General features: G+C 41.9%; 1 protein-coding gene across 21 annotated transcripts in view; it reads right to left on the bottom strand.

Moving 5' to 3' along the window:
• Nucleotides 1-20,269, bottom strand: part of DLG2 (discs large MAGUK scaffold protein 2) — a 2,196,962-nt gene that overhangs the window by 65,607 nt on the left and 2,111,086 nt on the right. For all 21 annotated transcript variants that reach the window (XM_066248982.1, XM_066248991.1, XM_066249001.1 and 18 more), the window contains one exon: nucleotides 4,813-4,989. In XM_066248982.1, the coding sequence (XP_066105079.1) occupies nucleotides 4,813-4,989 (177 nt within the window). The remainder of the gene's footprint in view (nucleotides 1-4,812; nucleotides 4,990-20,269) is intronic.

The raw sequence follows: 20,269 nt of genomic DNA, 5'->3' as shown, positions 1-20,269 counted from the left end.
AGAGCTAGGAATATAGCAGGTACTTAATGAATCTTTGTTGAATATATCAATGAATGAAGGAACCCTTAAGGAAGCTACTGGTTCTTGACCTAAATGTGAAATCTGAGGTTCAGAGAGTTTAAGGAACTTGTCCAAACAACCAGTGTTTCTAATAGAGTTGTTCATCATCTTGTGACTTTTTCATTTGATAAATTTAGTTTAGCATCACCTTCTCTAATTATTTGGCAAGAAAGCCTCCTTTGGCAGAAATCGGTGACATTAAGGTCCATAAACTTTTATTAAGGAAAAGGTAGACCGAATAGTGATGGGAAGGACCGCTGTACTTCTCTCACACTCAAGAGAGGCAAGCAATTAATTAGATTGTTTAAGCAGAAATAATCCTCTAGCCCTAGTTTGGTCACTGACCAAAATACTGAAAATATATAAACTGGATAGCAAATCTGAACAATGCATTCTGACACTTAGCATCTCCAGAGAGTACCAAACGGGCATGGTTTAATGAGGCCAACTGTCTCCCTCTGCCCTCCCAGCCAACTCCCATCTGGCGTTTTCAGGCTCTGGCCAACCACATAATGAAGTCAGGCTTGGAGCACTGGATGGTGGGAACATCATTTGGTGCTGGGTGTTCCAAGGCCCTGTGGCAGGAAGCAATGAAATGCCATCCACATTACTGGCCATAGGCTTGCTGCAAAGGCTAGGTGAGTAAACCCTCATGCTATGCTAACTGCAAGCTGTCATCTAATAGCCTAGGTGACCAGTCACTGTGGGGCAATGTATAGAGACTTGAATTAGGAGACTGTGGAATAGATCTCAGCTTGGCCTCACACAAACTAGACAGTCTCAGAAAACAGAGACTCTATGTGAAGAGCCCAGACTTTGAAATCACACAGGCCTGGGTTTGGATTCTGCCTCTATCATCATTTACTAGCTCTGTGACTTAGGGCAGGCCATTCAACTTGTTAAGATCTGAGGTCTCATGTTGTTAAAATCAGAATATAACACAGACTTTAAAAAATTATGGTGAATGTTAAATGAGATAATGCAAGAAAGTCATTTAGCACGGGGCCTGAAACATAACGAGAACTCAGTAATTGGCAAGATCTGCTGGTATACTCTTGGAGTAATGGAAAGCCATCTGGTCTTACTACCAGAGAGACCTTGGTTCAGGTTGTGACCCTGTTTCCCTATGAGGCTTTTGTGAAGATTAAATAAAATCATGTATTTGAAAGCACCTGGTGCAATCTAGTCGGTTCTACCATCAGATGGAATCCATCCCTCTCTCTGCTGCCCTTTCAGTTCCTTTGACACCTGCTATTAGCTGAATGTTTGTGCCAACCTTCCCCCAGCCGATTCATTGGTTGAAGCCCTAACCCACATATGGTGAAAGTTGGGGGTGGGGTTGGGAGAGAATTAGGTGAGGAGGGTGGAGGCATTATAAATGGGATTAATGCCCTTATTAGAAGAGACCTAAGAAAAAACCTCTCTCAGTCAGGTAACGGTACAGCAAGAAGGCCACCTGCCAACCAGGAAGAGGTCCCTCACATGGAACCCAATTAGCCAGAACCTCGAATTTAAACTTGGTAAGTCTCCAGAACTGTGAGAAATAAATGTCTATTGTTTAAGCCACCCAGTCTGTGACATTCTGTATGGCAGCCTGAGCAGAGTAGGACAGTGCCTTTCTTTACGGTGTCACCCTCATTGCTCTAGTCACAGTGCAGCTGTGCCATGGCTACATGTTGGCCCCATAAATATGGGGCTCCAGACAGTGACCCAATGACAGCACTTGGCACACAGACACTGCTCAAGCAATGCTTGTTGAATTAAATCTTGTCAAGTCTGACTTTTGTAACCTTGGGAGCTAGGATTGCATATGAATTAAGAGCATCAAGTCTGCAGCCTGGATTCCAATCCAGTTCTGTCACTTACCAACTGGGCAGTTCCAGGCAAGTTAATCCGCCTCCTGATTTATAAAGTGGAAATGTAATATCACTTTCTTTACAGGGTTGCGATGAGGTTTATATAAGTTCACTGTAAAGGGCTTAGAATTGTGTCTAGCATGCTCTAGGAGTGTTTTGGTAAGTAAAATTTGTTCACCCTCTTAAAAAATAGAGGGGGAAGGCAATTATTTTCATCTTGGCTTTACTGGGATGATTCAATGGCATCGTAATAGAGAAACATTGTCCTGAAGGGTGACGTCAACAATGATGTTATACATTATGAGATTTTTCCAGGTCAGGTCTCCTAGCTGAACTGCACTCATAAAAAAATAACCCCAATCTAATAGTAAATCATATTTGAACCAGCTGCCATTTTAAGATGCTGAATGCAGTATGAAATGAGGATGCCTCATTTAGAAGGAAAATATTGAAGAGCAGGCACAAAAAAGGATCACGACAGTTTTTAAACTGCATTCAAGTAAGTGCATAAGAACTCTTTTATGGGATGCGATTTTAAATAATTTTTATTTCTTCTTTATACTTTTCTAAAATTTCCCACTTTTCTATAATGAAATATGTTATCTTTTATTAACATATAAAATAATAATAGTAACATTTTTGGGAAAGAATTAGAATCCTAAGAAAACAATTTTAGAGAAATTCACATACAGCCACATGCACACACATGAATGCACGCACACATATGAAGGGGGGAATTACTGGACCCTCATGAAATACAATACAAATATCAATATTAGACTCACTGGACAAACTTTTTTTTCCAGGCCAGCTGTAGTAGGGTTGTTAAAATGGTTTTCACCTCAAAAAGAAAGACCCCCAACTTAAGAGTGACCATTTGCAGGTATAAAATTACGAGAGGAATAGCACTGGGAATTTTCCTTGGAGAGAAAAATACATGTGATTCAACAAATGGAGGACTATTGTATTGATAAGGCTGGTTAGAGTCACAGAACCACAGGGTGGGAAAGAGGCTGGAAATCATATAGTTCAACCCTCACATAGAAAGGTTGAATCACTTTTATAATTTTTCCGACACCAGATATTTTATTATCAGAATCACCTGCAAGAACTTACAAAAAAAATTTACAGATTTCCAGGACCTACTCCAGATGGACTGAATTAGAATCTTAGTGTGTGTGTATGTGTGTGCGTGAGGGGGTGGAGAGGGTCAGGGAGGCAGGGGGTGGGCATATCCGAGTTCTTATAATGGTTCCCTGGTGTGAAAATCATTATTCTAGTTTACTGTCTTCCCATGTAATCCATACCATCTCCAGGTAGCCCGGAGTAGTAAAAGAACTCTACAAGGAGCTGAGATGTATGCCCACATAGCCTTCCATCCTCCCCCCCCCCCCGTTTCTTGGTGCCGTATTCAGCAAGATGGCTCCTTTTTCCACAGAGCAGCCCCTCAGACAGCTTTGATTAATTAAATCAAAGCAAATAAAAATGCATGTTGCCTTGACATTTTTTTTTGAAGTAAATGGAAATGGAGAAACACAGAATATAAACTAGGCTGAGAGAAACTGCCCTGAATACAAAATCTCTCAGAAAACATTATAAGCCATAGTACAAACACAAAGCAATGTGAGGCCATTACCCAGGAGTCCAGAGGTTTAGAGCTCAGGGAACTGCCTGCTGGTGGGAGATTAGCAGACTGGGACATGGGCATGGGGGTGGGGAGCTTCCTGAGGATCTCAGTTACTTTTCTGCTGCTGGGCAGCTGTGAGTCAGTCGGCTGCTCTCCCCCGCCACCTTTATCCCCAGGCTGTCTGGCCACAGGCAAAGGAAGATGGGGGATCAGTCTTTGGGGTGCTAATGTCCCACAGAGTTCGTCTTTGGTATAATTGACATCTTCCCACTGTAGTCTGTGCCGGTTCAGTCACTAGGTCACCATGTGTGCGGCAGCACATCCTTGGCTTCACTGAGGACTCCTCACAAAGGTATTTAGGGCGTCTGGATGTGAGGAGAGCCCTTGGAGAAAGCTACAGTTCACAACAAGTTGGTGGCTGCTCTGAATAAGCAGCATCCCTGACTCTGATTTCATACAGTATCTCTTTTCTAGGGTGTAGGTCATTCTCTCTCAGACAATATCTGGGGGAAGGAAAGCTCCTTCCTGGTGGCGATGATAGAAGCCACTGGGCAGATGAAGGAGTTGGCTGTTCTGAAGTAGACTCCTGCCTTTCAAAAGCAGAGCTGAACAATGCTTAGAAAAGAAAGAGCATCATACTCTCAACTTAGGAAACATAGAGAACTAAATACCTGAGTGGGATTGGAAAGTTGTAGGGAAGGGTGGGGAACAGGAGTGATTCAGAGAGTGAAGAACAGTTGTAAATCCCATCTTTGGACCTCACCTGATATTTGACAGCTCATATTTCAAGCATCTAAATTTGGAATGGAGGGTTTTCGTTTTTTGCCTGTGCTATTTGGAGGGGATCCATAGCCAGGGCCTTAGCTTAGTACACAATCTACTTTATTTGGCTTTGACCCAGCCTTTCTATGAAATTGTTATGTTTTGAACCTTTGGAATAAGCCCTCTGAGTTTGTAAGTCAACATACAAGCTGATATGCATCATCTTGGAAATGTGAATGGTGGTAAATGTTTTAGGAAGACGTGTACGCAGATCCTCTTTCTTCCTTTATGCCTTATCACAGTCACCAGCTTTGGTAAAGCCCTAATGTGAAGACAGTGAGAATCTTTATTTTATGTCACCTGTCACCACTAACAACTTTCCCACAGACTGACGATCCCACACAAATAGATACTGTGTGAACAGTCTGCCACATCTTCGCCTTCCCTCATCTCTACTCCCCGGATGGCTGAAAAGCAAGTGCTCTGAAGTAGAAAAGGTGTTCTTACCTCCGTTTGCTGGGGATGACCCCCATCTCCTCACTGTCTCCCTCCAGGGTGACCCTCCTGGCTTGCCACCATTCATCGTCAGAGGCGTTGATGACGTGGAGAATATCTCCATATTTAAAACTAAGTCCTTGACTGGGCAGCCCACTGTCCTTGCTCTTGTCATAGTCAAACATGGCTCTGGAGGCAATAACAAGAGAGGACATTGTTAGGAATCCATGGAGCACAGACTTAGGACTCACCATGCCTTGAGAACCCCTCATTTGGCTCTCAGGACTAACTCCCACATTGCAGTCCATATTCCCACTGCTTTGGTCACAAATTGAAGTTAGTTCTTGATTCTCTTTGGTGGTTACAGGAGGAGGCTATGGGCTCCTGAAAGTGGGGGAGCTTTTCTTGGAGACAATCATTTGTGACAAGGTGATGACAGGAGATGGTAAAGACAGTGTAGTCATTAAAAAGAAGGAAACAAGGAGGAGAAACATGGGTATTTTTCTAATCTGTTTCACGAATAGATCCTCTCAGGTGTATCAGTCTGTAGAACTCTTTCCATTGTAATAAGGAAAAAAAGGTAACAACTTAAATACCCACTCACAGTGATCCCACCACTCAACTGGAATATAGGACCATCAATAAAATTGATGGTTGCAGAGGTTAATACAATGGCATGAATGCTTAAAATGCAACAATGCAAATATATACACCTATGTTCATGTGTGTACACATAGATCAAAATAATACAAAGACACATCTTTTTGCTTTTATAGAATGCTGAGTTTGCCTCATCATCATAGTTAACACTTTGTACTGTAATTCTTGCTTTATGTATTGTGCCTTCCCCACCAAAGAGCATTCACAGCCCAACAAAGCCCAACGTAATTAAAACGATGGCTATGATGGCTGAGACTTTCAAAACCTGCTGTTGCCTTCAGGGGATGACAGTCTGTCTCAGTCCCTATTGTCCCCCTCCTGCCATATCCCCCACTCTCACAAACCACCACCCCACACATGCAGCATACAAGTTCTCTGGAAGAATAGAGTTTGCCATCTCCCTGTTTCTGCCCCTTGGATTCCATTCTAAGATTTCCCCTAGGCTGCAACCACTACGCAAGAAAGACTAGCTAGATCCGGGACACAGCTTTTTCTAATATCACTGAGGACCAGGTGTAGTCCTTTTCCTTCTTCTTCTTCTTCTTCTTTTTTTTTTTTTTTTTTTTTTTGCCTGTATGAAAGCAATGTCACATCTGCTGTCATGGCAACCAAAACGAGTTGAAGACAGCATCGAAAGCTCTGAAATAATTCAGGAAAAGTTGAATTGCCTGCAACACAACTCCTTCTCCGTGAACTCTGCCCCCACGTGAGGAATATGCGGGGAGTTTTTAGGTCCCAGCTCCCAGGATGACTCATTTGCATGTTCCGTACCAAAACTTCCAATATAGCCCCTGCCAGGCAAGGAGGGCTGGGCAGAGATGATTTAACGGCGGGCGCACCAGGCATGCGCCCTGGGCCCCGACTTCTGAAGGGCCCCGCAAAACCCCAACTTTCCACTTTTTTCTAATGACACCAAGTTTGGTTTCATATGTGCAATTTTAACATGAATAGTACATAATATTTTTTATTTATTTAAAAATATGGTTAACACGTATTGTTATTTCCCCTGTCTCTCTCCTTTTTTTTTAAGGGGCCCAATATTTTCTTCTGCGCCCTGGGCCTCCAACGACCTTAATCCAGCTCTGGGGCTGGGAGAGGGCAGAGGCCCCCTCTGGACACTGTCACTCCTCTGGCAGGGTGATGTGACATAAATTAACATTCCTGAGCCACAGGGTTTTTTTTTTGTTTTTTTCAATGCAAAACTAGTCCACTAACTATATTCACATGGAGCTGTTGTGAGCATCGATAAAATAACAAACACAAACAGCGCCCAGCCCCGGTGGGTGCAGTGTGGCAGAGTGTAATACAAGGGTCAGGAGTATAGACTGAGAGGACACACTGCTAAGGGCCCTGTCCTGGTCTGTGACTTCCTGCTAGTCAAACAGCTGGTTACACAGGCAAGCTACTTAACCTCCCTTAGGTTCTGTAACAGTGATGGTGACAGCGCCTCCCCCAAGGAACTGCATGCATGACATGCTACATACGGCCACATGTGGGAGGCACGCACAGCAGCGTCTGGCACACAGTGACCACCAGTCGGTATGAACTGTCATTGTTGTCATTTCCCCTTTCCCTTTGGAGTGTGCATTCATAAAATTTTTTCTACAAATGTTACTCTGTGCAAAAAGTAGCTAACATAGCAACCCTCCACCTTCTAGGGTGTTATCTTAAAAAAGACCTGCTTGTAAGGGTGGGCCTTGGCTGATGTCTGGGGAGCTTGCATTTCGAGAAGATTTTCACCACTGCCTATTCAGAACGGCTTGCTGGGCCCGAATGGTTTGTGTAAACAGCAACATTATGCTGAACATTTGCTTTTCTTCTGGGAGTCAGGAAATGTGCCGGGCAGAAGGTGCCTATGTGACCAGCTCCCAGTAAAAAGCCTGGACCCTGAGTCTCTAATGAGCTCCTTTGGTAAATGATATTTTACACCTGCTGTCACAATCTGTTGCTGGAAGAACTGGGTGTGTCCTGTGTGGTTGCCCTGGGAGAGGACTCTGGGAAGCTCACACCCAGTCTTCTCTGGACTTCAACCCATGCTCCTCTCCTGTGCTGAGTTTGCTTCGAATCCTTCACTGTAATAAATCATAGCTGTGCGTATGACGAGGCTGAGGCCTGTGAGCGCTCCTAGTGAATCACTGACCCCGGGAGTTGTCTCATTCTATACACTGTAAAGCATATTCCCATACACTACTTCAATCCAACCATACCAAGAAGGTCTGATGAACTTGGTGCTATCTCCCTTCCATAGCCGAGGGATGTATCTGGCGAGGCCCACTGACTAACCCCAGGCTACAGGACTCTGGGGCAGAACCTAGGGCTGAGGCTCTGGTCTCCTGACCCCGAGTCCCAGCTCAATATTTGTTACCTCGTCCGCCCTCAATCCAGGAGGTGGTAGAGGTGGTGACAAGGTGGCAAGGATGATAACCATGATGGTAACCTCTACTGAGGCCCATACGAGGGGGCCTAACACTTTGTACACACTGTCTTATTTGACGTCACAGCAACCCTAAAGGTAAACATTTTTATTTGTTTTACATAGGAGGAAAGGGGATTCAGGAAGTTAAGGGACCTGCCCCAGGCCACATGTACTCATGTAGTAGAATCTAAATCTAAGGTCTGTTTGACTCCAAAATCCACACTCTTGGCCATTTCATTACCCAGCTCAATTTCCCATCTTGTCACCCTCTGGCCACGCTCACAACTTTGCAGCTCCAGGAACCGTCAGTCTTCCCTTAGAGCTGACCACCTCTCCCCTCCAAGGCCCTGAAGCTCCCTTACCATTCAGTTCTTATTATAGTATTTCTTATCCTCAAACTCCTCAAAGCTCTGGATGAGCTCCAGGATCCTTCTGCATGTCAAGTGGAGGAAGCGGAGGTAGAAAAGCCATCAGAAAACCTGGCAGGTGGTAGCTCAGAAGGCAGGCTCTGGTGTCAGACTGCCTTGGTTTACATCTGTTTAACTGTGTGACCCCACCAGGTCAAACACTCATTCAGTGTGCTCCATTCTATTCCCAAGAATCCCGATCTGGCTGTCAGCAACTGGGTCCTCAAGGAAGGGGCTCAGTGACCCACTCTTTTCATAAGCGCTATTTATCTCAGACAATCTTCCCCTCTAGGATTACACTGATTCAGACTTGTCAGGTCCCTAAAAAACAAGCAGCTGACACATTACAGTAGTATCTGGCTCCTTTGGATATTAATGAATCTTCATGTCTGAGAAAAATGCTCCAATGCCCCATCACCTAATTTAAAAAGCAATAAGCTGTTGTTAATTTGTTTTATGTGATAATTAATCACAGCAACTTTTATAAAATGCCATTAAGACTCACACTTTCCATCCAGGGCACTTTTCACACGTCCATTAGACCAGTAGAATTAGACATGAATAATGCAATAGTTCTCCCATCCCTCCTGTCCCCAGCTGCATTTCAATGTGTGGTGGCCCCTTGCCAACCAGGGAAGTGTAGTAAGGGAAGAGTAAAGCTGCTCTCCCTGATGGCTGGGGAATGCGGCTCTGAGATATTTGGGTACCTAATTGAAACTGTGCTTATTAAGTGCCCACAATGTGCTAAAGACAATATTCAAGTCTCAATTTACTAGGTAGGGAGGCAGCATACGGGTTATATGCCAAGCTTTGGAGAGAGAAGAGACCTGGGTTTAAGTCCTAACTCTACCATTCCTAGTTGTGAATTTCAGGAGATATGTTACTTAATCTCTTATATGGCCTCTTAATCATAGATGACCACTCCCTCATCGATGGAATGCAGATGATGATGGCATTAACTCAAAAGACTGTTATAGACATACAACAATGGGATGATGCATGCAAAGTGCCCAACACCAACATAGAATGAATTTCACTTTATTATTTCTGATAGCAATCTTGCCATGTAAGCATTTTGAATCTTATAAAGGAAATGAAACTCAGAGTTGAAATGAAAAAAAGCTACTATGTGGCAGAAACAGGATTCAAATATAAATAGATGTGTCTGAATCTAAAGCCCAGCTTGGAAGTCTCGATTAGAAATAGTGTACTTAGACCAGATGTCCAAGGATTTTGTGATCTGATGAACACACACACACACACACACACACACACACTGACACCATGGACTAGACTCCAGGAGAGAGAGGTATGAGTAGTTTATGAAGTATACATTCAGTTCTCAAAACTGCCCTGCAATGCATATAGCAACCCTGTATTACATATGAGAAATATAGACTTGGATAATCCAAGCAATATGTCCAGAGTCACACCAGCTATCAAGTTATCAAGTGGTGGAGCAGGGCTCAACTCAAAACCTTTCTGCCTCTGCAAGGCCTGTGAACTTCCTGCTACACAGCTCATTGTTTTTGCAAATGACTCTCTCCAACCGAAAGCACTCACACTCTCTACTGGGCTTAGACTGCAGTAACATTTAGTAATCATAGATCATAATACTATTTTTTTTTTCTGTGTTAGGGGCTTGATTTTGGCTGAACCACTGTAAGACTGGTAGAGCAGAATGCCAAGGGTGGAGGGGACTCACAGGGCCATAAGAAACTCCCTTTTTACTAAGAGGCTTAAAAGGCATTTCATGATTTAGGCCAAACATTCAGAGAAATTTTGTAAATATGATTTTTATACTTGTGTGTGATTTACACCAGCTCAAGATGCCCAACTGCATTTATGCTTAGGAAGGGCTATTATTTTGTAAATAGAGAGGTTTTTGTACTAGGTTTTGAATGGAAGAAGGAAGGAGACTTGGACCCCCTCTCTTCCCCACACCTGTGAGGAAGAAGGTAAACAGCCAGCCAGGAATGTGGGAGAAGGAAGAAAAATTTAAGTAGCCCTTTCCTCTCCCCTTTCTTTCTCCTTAATGGATGATTTACAAACAATTATCCTCTGACATCATGTAAGCCTTCTTTTTTTCCCCCAACCTGTATGTGATCAAGTGTATATAACTAGCCTCATAGCTATATTCAACGCTACACAATTTGGGTCACCTATACCCCGAGTAAGTCATATGCAGCTGGCTTATTAATAAATCTCCTCTTATAAATTCTTCTGTATTCTGCCTTGGTGTCTCTACATAACCTATGGAATTAAGGTATGCTACTTTACAACAGAATAGGTCAGAGAGATGCAATATGAGAAGGGCCAGACTGCCATTGCTGCATTTGGAAATGGAGGAAGGTAATTTTTTATAGCAGTAACAGGAAACTATAACAGAGGACACAAAACAACAGGACTTAATAGAGGGCAGGTAGAAGGCAAAGGCCACCAGTTTGATGATCCTTTCAAAGATTCTTTGGATAAAAAACTAGTCAGCAACAATAACAACTTACTGAGTACCTATTATTGGCCAGGCCATGTGCAAAGTACCTTTTCTTTACATGATTTCACCTCATTGAATCCCTGTAAATAGTTGAAATATGGGTGTGATTATTTCTACTTTGCAAATAAAAAACTTAAGACATTAATTTCTTATATTTATATTTCATCCAATTCTCACAAAAATCATATTATATTATTGTCCCTCTTTTCCAATAAGGAAACTGACACACTAAAGCAGCAGCTTTTTCCTTTTCTTAAGTTGTAAAGCAGTCCGCTTGCTCCTCTCTTGGGAAGCCCTTTCAGGACTGGGAATGCGTCTCATCTCCTCTGCTGCATCTGAGGCTTCTGGAGGTCAGAAAAGCTTCCAGATCCAGTCTTTGCAAATGCATTTACAAAGAAACAAATGAACCAGCAAATTACTCCCTCCTGTGCTGAAATTTGTTTGGGCTGGAGAAGCCTCAGTTTCCATGACAACTTTAAGATCCAAGAAACAGAGTGCCTCAACTCAATTTCCTGTCTGTTGAAGTTGAGGCCTCTGCTTTATGAGAAGAAACCTGGTTCTCACCTTTTCATGCAGCAGGAGAAAGAACAAAAGCAGTTAGATAAAGTTGGCTGTCTGTGCCATCCCACTGTGCCTGGCTTGTATGCACATGTTCCATTGTGAAGGCAAGTGGCTCAGGATAGTTCAAAATGCATAGAGGTTGGAACAAAGAAACACATTTAAGCGAGTCCACTTCTTCCTGAATGTCTCTGAGAAGAATCATCTGAGCTTTAGTTTTTCTATAAAATGGTCTTAATCGTTCCTAAATCTCAGAGTATTTACAAATCGTTCCTAAATCTCAGAGTATTTACAAAGATTGAATGAGATGACATAGGAAAAACATTTAGCACAAGAACTGCTAACCACTGTTTTTTTTTTACTTCACTCCTTTCATATTATTTCTACAATATTGGAGGGAGAATGTGATATGATATCTTTAAAATATGATATTAAATGCATATATAGTAAACATTTTCCCACCTGGGGGTGTAGGGCAGGGAGCAAGAGATCTGACCTTAAGCTGCTTTTACTATATAAATGATCAATTTCCAATTGTTTTCTCTTTGTAAAAGCATTCATTCACGCACTTATAAATTTGATAAGCATTTCAAAAACAGAGAAGGCAACCTGGAAGTAGAAAGAAACTTGGATGGGACTAGGATGACAGGGTTCTAGTTCTGGCATCAACATAATCTTACTGTGTGATCTTGAGTAAGTGTCAAGTTTTTGTGCTTTACTTTCTATATAATTAACAGGCCAAAACATTCTCTATTTTTTTTTTTTTGTATTTTTCTGAAGCTGGATACAGGGAGAGACAGTCAGACAGACTCCCGCATGCGCCCGACCGGGATCCACCCGGCACGCCCACCAGGGTCTACGCTCTGCCCACCAGGGGGCGATGCTCTGCCCCTCCGGGGCTTCGCTCTGCCGCGACCAGAGCCACTCCAGCGCGCCCGGGGCAGAGGCCAAGGAGCCATCCCCAGCGCCTGGGCCATCTTTGCTCCAATGGAGCCTTGGCTGCGGGAGGGGAAGAGAGAGACAGGGAGGAAGGGGGGGGTGGAGAAGCAAATGGGCGCTTCTCCTATGTACCCTGGCCGGGAATCGAACCCCGGGTCTCCCACACGCCAGGCTGACACTCTACCGCTGAGCCAACCGGCCAGGGCCACATTCTCTAATTTGTGTTTCAACTGACATGCTCCACGCCTTTGTCCTGCAAGACCTTTTGGGAAACTGAGGTAATGTTCCATGTGCTATTACTATGTGCCTCATGGAATTGTGTTTGTATTGTGAAAACCACTCTCTGTCATCTCCTCCATCAATCCTGGAACTGCTCCTTCTCCCTTCCCCATGCCCTTACTGGGAGTTAACTGGCCCTCTTATATACTCTTATATCAATCTGTATGGGGATTTTTAACATTTGCAGATTCTAGTTGGTCCAAGCACGTAGGATGAGGAAGGTTCATATTCCTCCTATCCACAGAGTGTACCACATATTAATAAGTTATTTTCTATTATTCAATCTGTCACTGATACTTGTTATAGGGCAATCCCTGGAACACAACAGTTTATTTCCTTTCCTGTGGAAACAATAGGTAAGGCAGGCCTGAGCGGCATTAGGCACAGGCTTTCTGACTTTCTTAGGAGAGCTGCACATACGGGCAACAGCCAGACAGTCCAGTCTCCCAAGTCAGAGCACATCCAGGGTGGAGAGACACACAGCTCTGTACTGATCACTTCTCACATCTCCTTGAGGGACCATAAGACCTACACCCCTGTGGGCGAATCATTATGTTCAGATTCATTGAGATCTGGCAAGGCCACTTATTACCCCATTTATTTCAATAATGAATTGTCTGCAGTGAAAAGGATAAAGCCAGGAGCAAATCAGTCTTAATGGAATTCATACACAGTAGCCTCTGTCAATCCTTGCTAAGAGGCCATTGGCCAAGATGCCATTGTTTACTGAGTGACTACTGAGCACACAGTAAACCTCTCTTATTGGGTACTGTTCTAGGAATTTATTATCTATGATTCCAAAGATACCCCTTATAATACAGGCATTGTTCCCATTTTATAAAAAGGTGAATACACTATGTGCCGTAGACTGTGGTATCACATGGGTTATATCATTTAATCACCAATAACCTTAAAAAGCAGGTTTGTGTCCTTTAGAGAAACATAGGACTGCTTCCTCCTATATTAGGAGGGTGTTGAGAAAATGTCAATTTCTACTGTACCCAAGGAATCAGGCAGTCACTGTCAGGATGGAAGATGGAACTAATTGGGCACCAACCAGAGGTCCTCATAGCCTGCACCTTTTTGTAGCTGCGGCACTTTGAGTATAATTGGGGAAGAAGCATCACCTCCAGCAGCAGCATCTCTGTCTCTGTCTCTCCTGCATCTCCAGTGCTTCGGATTCCCTGAGGGACCTGGTGTGAGCCAACTTTGCCTGTCGAGAGGCATGCATGTTGATCATTTCCGACAACTCATCATCTGAGTCTCCAGGGACGGGGCCCGCTGCAGCCTGCCACCTCTCTCAGGATGCCCTAGCATCTGTCAGGTTGGTTTACAATGAAATTCCAACTGACAGGCCCCCATCTGAGGGAAGCAGAGGTGAACCTGCCCAGGCAGGGCTCATCAGACCACGGTGACTAATGCTCCAGGTTTCAGGGTTGGCTGAGGCTGAAATAATCAATCATCTCAAAATCATTATCTTCTCTCCCAGTGCTATCAGCTGGATACTCAGAGAATGAAATATGGGAAAGAGGAACACGTCCGGGATGAACAGCCCAGGTTTCATGACAGTTATAAATGCTCTTATGTTCCAGCCTTGTTGATTAGGCAACCAAGGATATTAATCAATATATTTCTGAAAGGCTGACACAGCCTTTTATTTCTGATCTGAGCTAGAAATGTAAACCAGGCTTTGGTATTCTCTCTTTAGAATATTACTGCCACAAATCAGTAAGCTTGCAGGGGAGAGAAAGAAGATATATCTTGATATGGAATTTCATTGTTGCTGATACACAATTATCATTCAAACCTTTAAGTGTCTGTATAGAAGACTCATAAAGATCATGTGACATGGATGTCAGATAGTCCTGGGTTCCAGTGGTGGCTCTTCCCTTGAAGCAGTGGTCTGTACTGGACTTCCAGAGGTGCAGAACGAGGGGCAAGAACGTCTGTCCAACAGACTCCTTATGAGAATAACATATACAAGAGCTTTCAGAAGTACTCAATGTTTGTCAATTGAGTCAAATCTGAATTTCCACCCTGTAAATTTCATTCCCTTTTTCTAGTGTTACTGAAACACAAACAAAGCAAGCCAACAACACTTTCAGTTAAGTAAGTATTTACCAACTGACAGGTAATATCAGCTTACATGGTGACCTGGCTGAGAAGAGGTGTTGGAGAAAGTTCACTTCTTCCATGAACATATAAAAAAGGGGAGATACACATCCAAAAACATTTCACATAACTCCCTCTAGTCCTTCGTGGTGGTTTACCACTAAACCAGACTCTTGGACTGAGGTAAGAGAAGATCTGGAGTTAAGGAAAACTTTGCCTCAAAAATCTCATGTATGTGAGATAAAGACTCCCATTCTCTCCTACTGAGTGAAGGTAGAGAGAGGGGACAGGAGATGGTTTTTCCTCATCCAGGTGAAAACACTGAGTTTAGGATATGATTTTATTTCCACATATATGACTGAGATAAAAGACATTTCAATATTAAATGCATTATTATTTATAGATTACCTACAATGTGCCAGTGACTATGTCATTTACTGAGGACTCAGAAGGGAACAGGAGCTTGCTTTCTGTCCTCACGGAGCTTAATGTTTGAGAATCTAGGTAAGAGGTATATTCATTCAGCTACTGACTTATTCATTTATCCATTTAGCAAAACATTATGGAGTATGTACCAGTGATGACTCTAGGACAGAGGTTCTCAACCTGTGGGTTGCGGCTGCTCTAGGAGCTTGGGGCCTATCAGTGATTGAAAACATAAATTCCAGCTTTCATAGAGCTTATATGCCAGTGAGAGGACATGAGCAATAAAAATAAACAATAAATAAATAAGTAGTATGATAGGTTAGGTGTTGATCATTGTTATGAAAAAAGGTAAAAATAGAGCAGGGTGAGGGGATCAGAATTTTGAGATGGGGTTGAGTTACATGTGGTGGTGAAAGTAGGATTCACTGAGAAAGACACATCGATGCAAGGAGGTGATGGAGTCAGACATGCAGAAGTCTAAGGCAAGTAAGTGTTCTAGGAAGAAGGAACAGCCAGGGCAGAGGCCTGAATATAGTTAAGATTGAATGCGATGTGTGCTCTATAGTAATTAGTGCAGCATGCTATGAGGTCACAGAGCCGAAACCTCCAGCAGGTGCTCAGAAAGGAGCTGATAGCTGGCAGGTGGTAGCACACCTGCCCATCCCACCCACCAGAGCAGGTGCATCCTTAGGCGTTCTCATGGGAACCTCCTCTGTGATCATAGTCATCCCACATCCTGAGGACTCAGCCTTCTTCCCTCAGCCTCTCCCCCTTCCTACCTCTCACTGGAAGCCTGCCTGTGAGCTGGGCCCCAGAACACCTTCCCTTCTCGCAGACACACTCTGCCACAGCAAGCACAGTGCATATAAAATTTTTCAGGCAAGAATTTTTCTTAACATTGTTTAAAATATCTAAGCATTGACTGAAAAGGAAATCAGCATAAACTCATTCTGCAATTTTAATCCATTCTTTGGAACTCAAGACTTTGTCTGGGAGCCCTTCCTGAGCCTATCCAGAGAAGGCTACCCATTCCTTTCGTGGCGCCAGGTTGCTATTTTGCACAGGGTCTGATTCTTGCACTTAGCAGGCTACATTTCAATTGACTTGCTTGTGAGTCTCTTTTTCTAAGCTGCTCAGTTCCTGAGGGTTAGGGAAGAGTCTTGTTCATCTCTATATCTCTTGCACCAAGCACAAAAGAGAAGGCACTCACAACAAGAAGGTCAAATGAACTGAACTGAATTCAGAGCCCAAGCTGTGTATCTTTGGCAACACTACTTCACCTCTTTGGTGCCTCATCTGGAAAATACAACAGTAGAAGTAGTACAATCTGTAGAGGAAACCCAGAGTTGCCCACCCTGAATGATGACGCTGAGGGTCTCTGCAGCCACCATGCCTATTGGACAGGCCAGATCTCCTGCTCTGCAAGATCCCCTGCTTCCCTGGATAGTGCCAGGGGTTTAGCCACAGAGGAAAGGAATGACTTTGGCACCCCAGCTCTGGGCAATAACTTGTAGAGCTGTCGTTAAGAACCTCTCATCACCTCTGATTTTAGCAGTGATATTTGATATAAGCTTCACAGAACTAGTAACCTGCTAGGGTTTGCATCATGGCCATACATTTGAATGGTGTGCTTCTTATCTTAAGTCTAAGTTTAGAAGTGAGAAATGAAACCTGAAAACAGGCTTAGGTTGCTTGTAGGTATTTCATCATTGCGCTTAGGCATAGAAGAAGCTGGCAGTAGAATACTTATAGGTAAGATGAATGCTTGATTTCCATAGAATTTGCTGAAAGAAAGCAGGTATTGGGTTTTGAAGAAATGCCCCACAGAATGGTGATTTGCAGTGGGAAGCAGGAATTCTCTTGTTTTACAGATGAGTGAGCATCCTAAGGGAACCAACTTGTGAAGTTAATCAAGGTAGACTGTTTGGCTCACTGCCTAGACAGATTTTGATCAATTCTGGCAGGAAGAAAAATCAGCAAGGGGTCATTTTCAACTTTATTTAATCAGTGGGGAAGATGAAGTTACTAACATCAAGTGGGGAAGGATATGGAATCTACAAAATAGTTAGAGAAATATGTATTTGAACGAAGTGATTGGTTTGATTATTACAGAAATGTGGGCTTTTGTAATTTCAGAGTAAAGTCAGAAAGTTCATGATTTCTCCAAATTGGCTCTAGGGGTAATATCTTCCCTAGTTCCAAGTCTCATTGGAATTTATTGTTCTTTGCTCTCTCTCTCTCTTCTCTCAATGTTTTTTGTTTCCCTCAAAATCTGATGTTTTTAAAAACTTTATTTAGAAAATTAAAATTAACAGGGTGACATTGATCAATAAGAGTATGTAGGTTTCAGGTAAACATTTCTATAGCATTTGAATTGTTTATTATGTTGTATACTCATCTGATGCAGTTAAGAAATAACTTTTTGTGGCTTTAAATAATATCCAGTAATATCTTTTTCTAAAACTGAGGAGTTTTCTTTTTATGTTTCTTTTCCTTTGATGAATTAAAAAGTTTTAAAATTCCATGTAAAATATGACTAAATTTTATAAATTTATCTATTGATTGCTCCCTCTCTGCTGGTACAGTTAAACCAGGTATAATTTATCCATCTATATAGTTGACTGATTTGTCTGTACGCACAAATAAACACCTAGAATATTAATCACTTAATGTTAAAAAAATGGAACACTGGGTAATTTTTGCCTCTTTTATTTGGTAAGTTTTAAAAGTATTTGCCTTTTGCTTTTTTCCTCTTTTGTTCATTTAGGTATAGTTAGTATACAATATTATATTAGTTATATTAGTTTCAGATATAACATGTAGGGATTCAATGTTTTTATACCTTTCAACGTGACCACCATACTCAGTCTAAAATAAGGCTCGTAGCCCCTGTGACTACACGTAGTTATTACAATAATATTGACTCTATTCCCCATCACCGTTTTCACCCCTCACTTCCTGCTAGCCATCCTTTTGGTCTCTCTTTCAATGAGCCTGTTTTTGTTTTGTTTTCTTAGATTCCACATATAAGTGAAACCATACATTATTTGTTTTTCTCTACCTGACATATTTTATGTAGTATAATAATACCCTCTAGGTCTATCCATGTTGTGGCAAATGACAAGATTTCATTCTTTTTTATTGCTGCATAATATTCCATTGTATTTATATATACTATATCTTTTTTTTATCCATTTGTCTGTTGATGGACATCTAGGTTCCTTCCAATAAAATCATTTTTCATGAAATTTGCATTTGTTTTGATGTAGGTTATTTTTTCAAGATATTTGTCTGAGAAAATCTCATTTTTCTTCAATTTTTTCTGAAACCCAGGTAAGGTATAGCTCTTGTCAAATGATCCTTTGCAGTGATTTGAAGGAAGCCACAGGAGATGATGTTTGTATCGAAGCTTAACTCCTCTCTCACAAGTCCTCCAGAATCCTCACAGGCGTTCTCTGCCCAAAGGTATTCACTCTGGTCACAAGCATAAGGTCTGCGTTAAAGTGATCATTCAAGTGCTGTCTTATAGCATTGTCAATGTAATGAATTTATTTTTGTGGAACTTAACTGCTCATTTTTAGTCCCAAACTAAAAATGTAACACATTTTGAGGTAGCCTTCTACAGGCCAAGAAGTTGGAAAAGACCGCTCTTGGTGTAGCTTTTTCTCTATATCCTTAGTTATAGTACTTGTGTGCAACTAGATTTCAGGTGGTTTTGAATGACAACTGTTCTGTAGTTTAGTTGTAACTTTGATGTGGTTGTGGGAGGGTATAAGTACTGTGTTTACCAATGCCTCCATCTTGACCAGAGCTCCTTCAGTAATATTGTTTTAATAAGACTGTTAGAAATTTTTGTTTTTAATTTTTTATTTTAGTTATCTTGTTAGTCTTTTTAAACTCATGACATGAAAATGGCAATTATGTATTTTTCCAGGTAAAGATGTGTTAGTCTATCTATTATCAAGAGGAGGAGGAAATGAAGAAGGACACTAACAAGTATTAAGCCCCTACCATGGGTTGGCCACTAGAGTAAGCACTTTATATATGTTGGCATTGAAGAATAAGAGCAGTGTGAATTTGTTATTAATCTCTCCATTTTGCAAATTTTTAAAAAGTGAAGTTCACAGATGTTGTCATTTGATCATGGTCACTGAGAAGGTAAGTGATAGAGGTAAGAACTAATTTCAAATTTTTCTATTTCTTGTATCTGGACTCTCCACTGTGTGTCTGTATTTGTAGGGCATCTTTTCTCCCAGAAAGAAGGATCACATCTTTAGTTCTCAGGAGATGATGGTTTAATTAAACACTGACTTTCATGTTTACATGCATTTGTTCAGCATACATGAGTTAACCACCTACTACATGCAAAAGTTGAGCGCTGAATTCTGAGTGTGTGTGTGTGTGTGTGTGTATCTCAGCATGTGTGTAAAACCTGACCCTCTTCATTAATGAGATTTTAGTTTAGTTTGAGAAATAGTCATGTGCACAAATAATTACAGGACAAGACACAATATAAAGGGTGTATAAAAGAATGATGAACAACATTCTACTGAGTAAACTGAAGAAAGATTTACATTAATTCCAATTACCAGACTGGAAAAGGTGGCATTTATGGCAAGCCTAGAGGAATGTGTATGACTTGGACAAAAAGGATGAAAATAAAGAGCATTAGAGGATGAGGGAACAAAATGAACAAGAGCATCGAGTTACAAAAGAATGCTTTGGTTTAGAGAGTTATGCATTGTTCAGAACTCCTGGAGATTACTAAGTCTGCCTGGGTGTGTGGTGGGAAATGAGGCTGGAAAAATAGGGAGGGCAGTGTATGGAGGAATTTGAAAGCCTAGCTGAGGAGGTTGGGTGTCACTCTGCATGGAAAGAGCCTTACTCTCATAATTTCATTATTCCTGTTGTGTGGATGGGCAGATTTCAGGGCAATAGTAGCTATTAATTTCTTTATGCATAAATTGAATAAATGAACTTTGTTTTGGATAAGGTCAGTTAGTGGAGAAATCAAGCATGCAGTGGAAACAAAAATTACACTTATGAGCAGATCATGTAGAGGTAGATTTTATTAGCCCAGCATTGACCACTGAAGCCATGTTTAGCCTTCTACCGTTCTCTCTCAAATTACTAGAAACCAAAATTTTAGCTATGTATCTAAAAGATGAAACTTCTAGC

Source organism: Saccopteryx bilineata, chromosome 1 (assembly GCF_036850765.1).
Source record: "Saccopteryx bilineata isolate mSacBil1 chromosome 1, mSacBil1_pri_phased_curated, whole genome shotgun sequence".
NCBI classification, from domain to species: domain Eukaryota; kingdom Metazoa; phylum Chordata; class Mammalia; order Chiroptera; family Emballonuridae; genus Saccopteryx; species Saccopteryx bilineata.
This window is presented reverse-complemented; position numbering and strand designations above follow the sequence as displayed.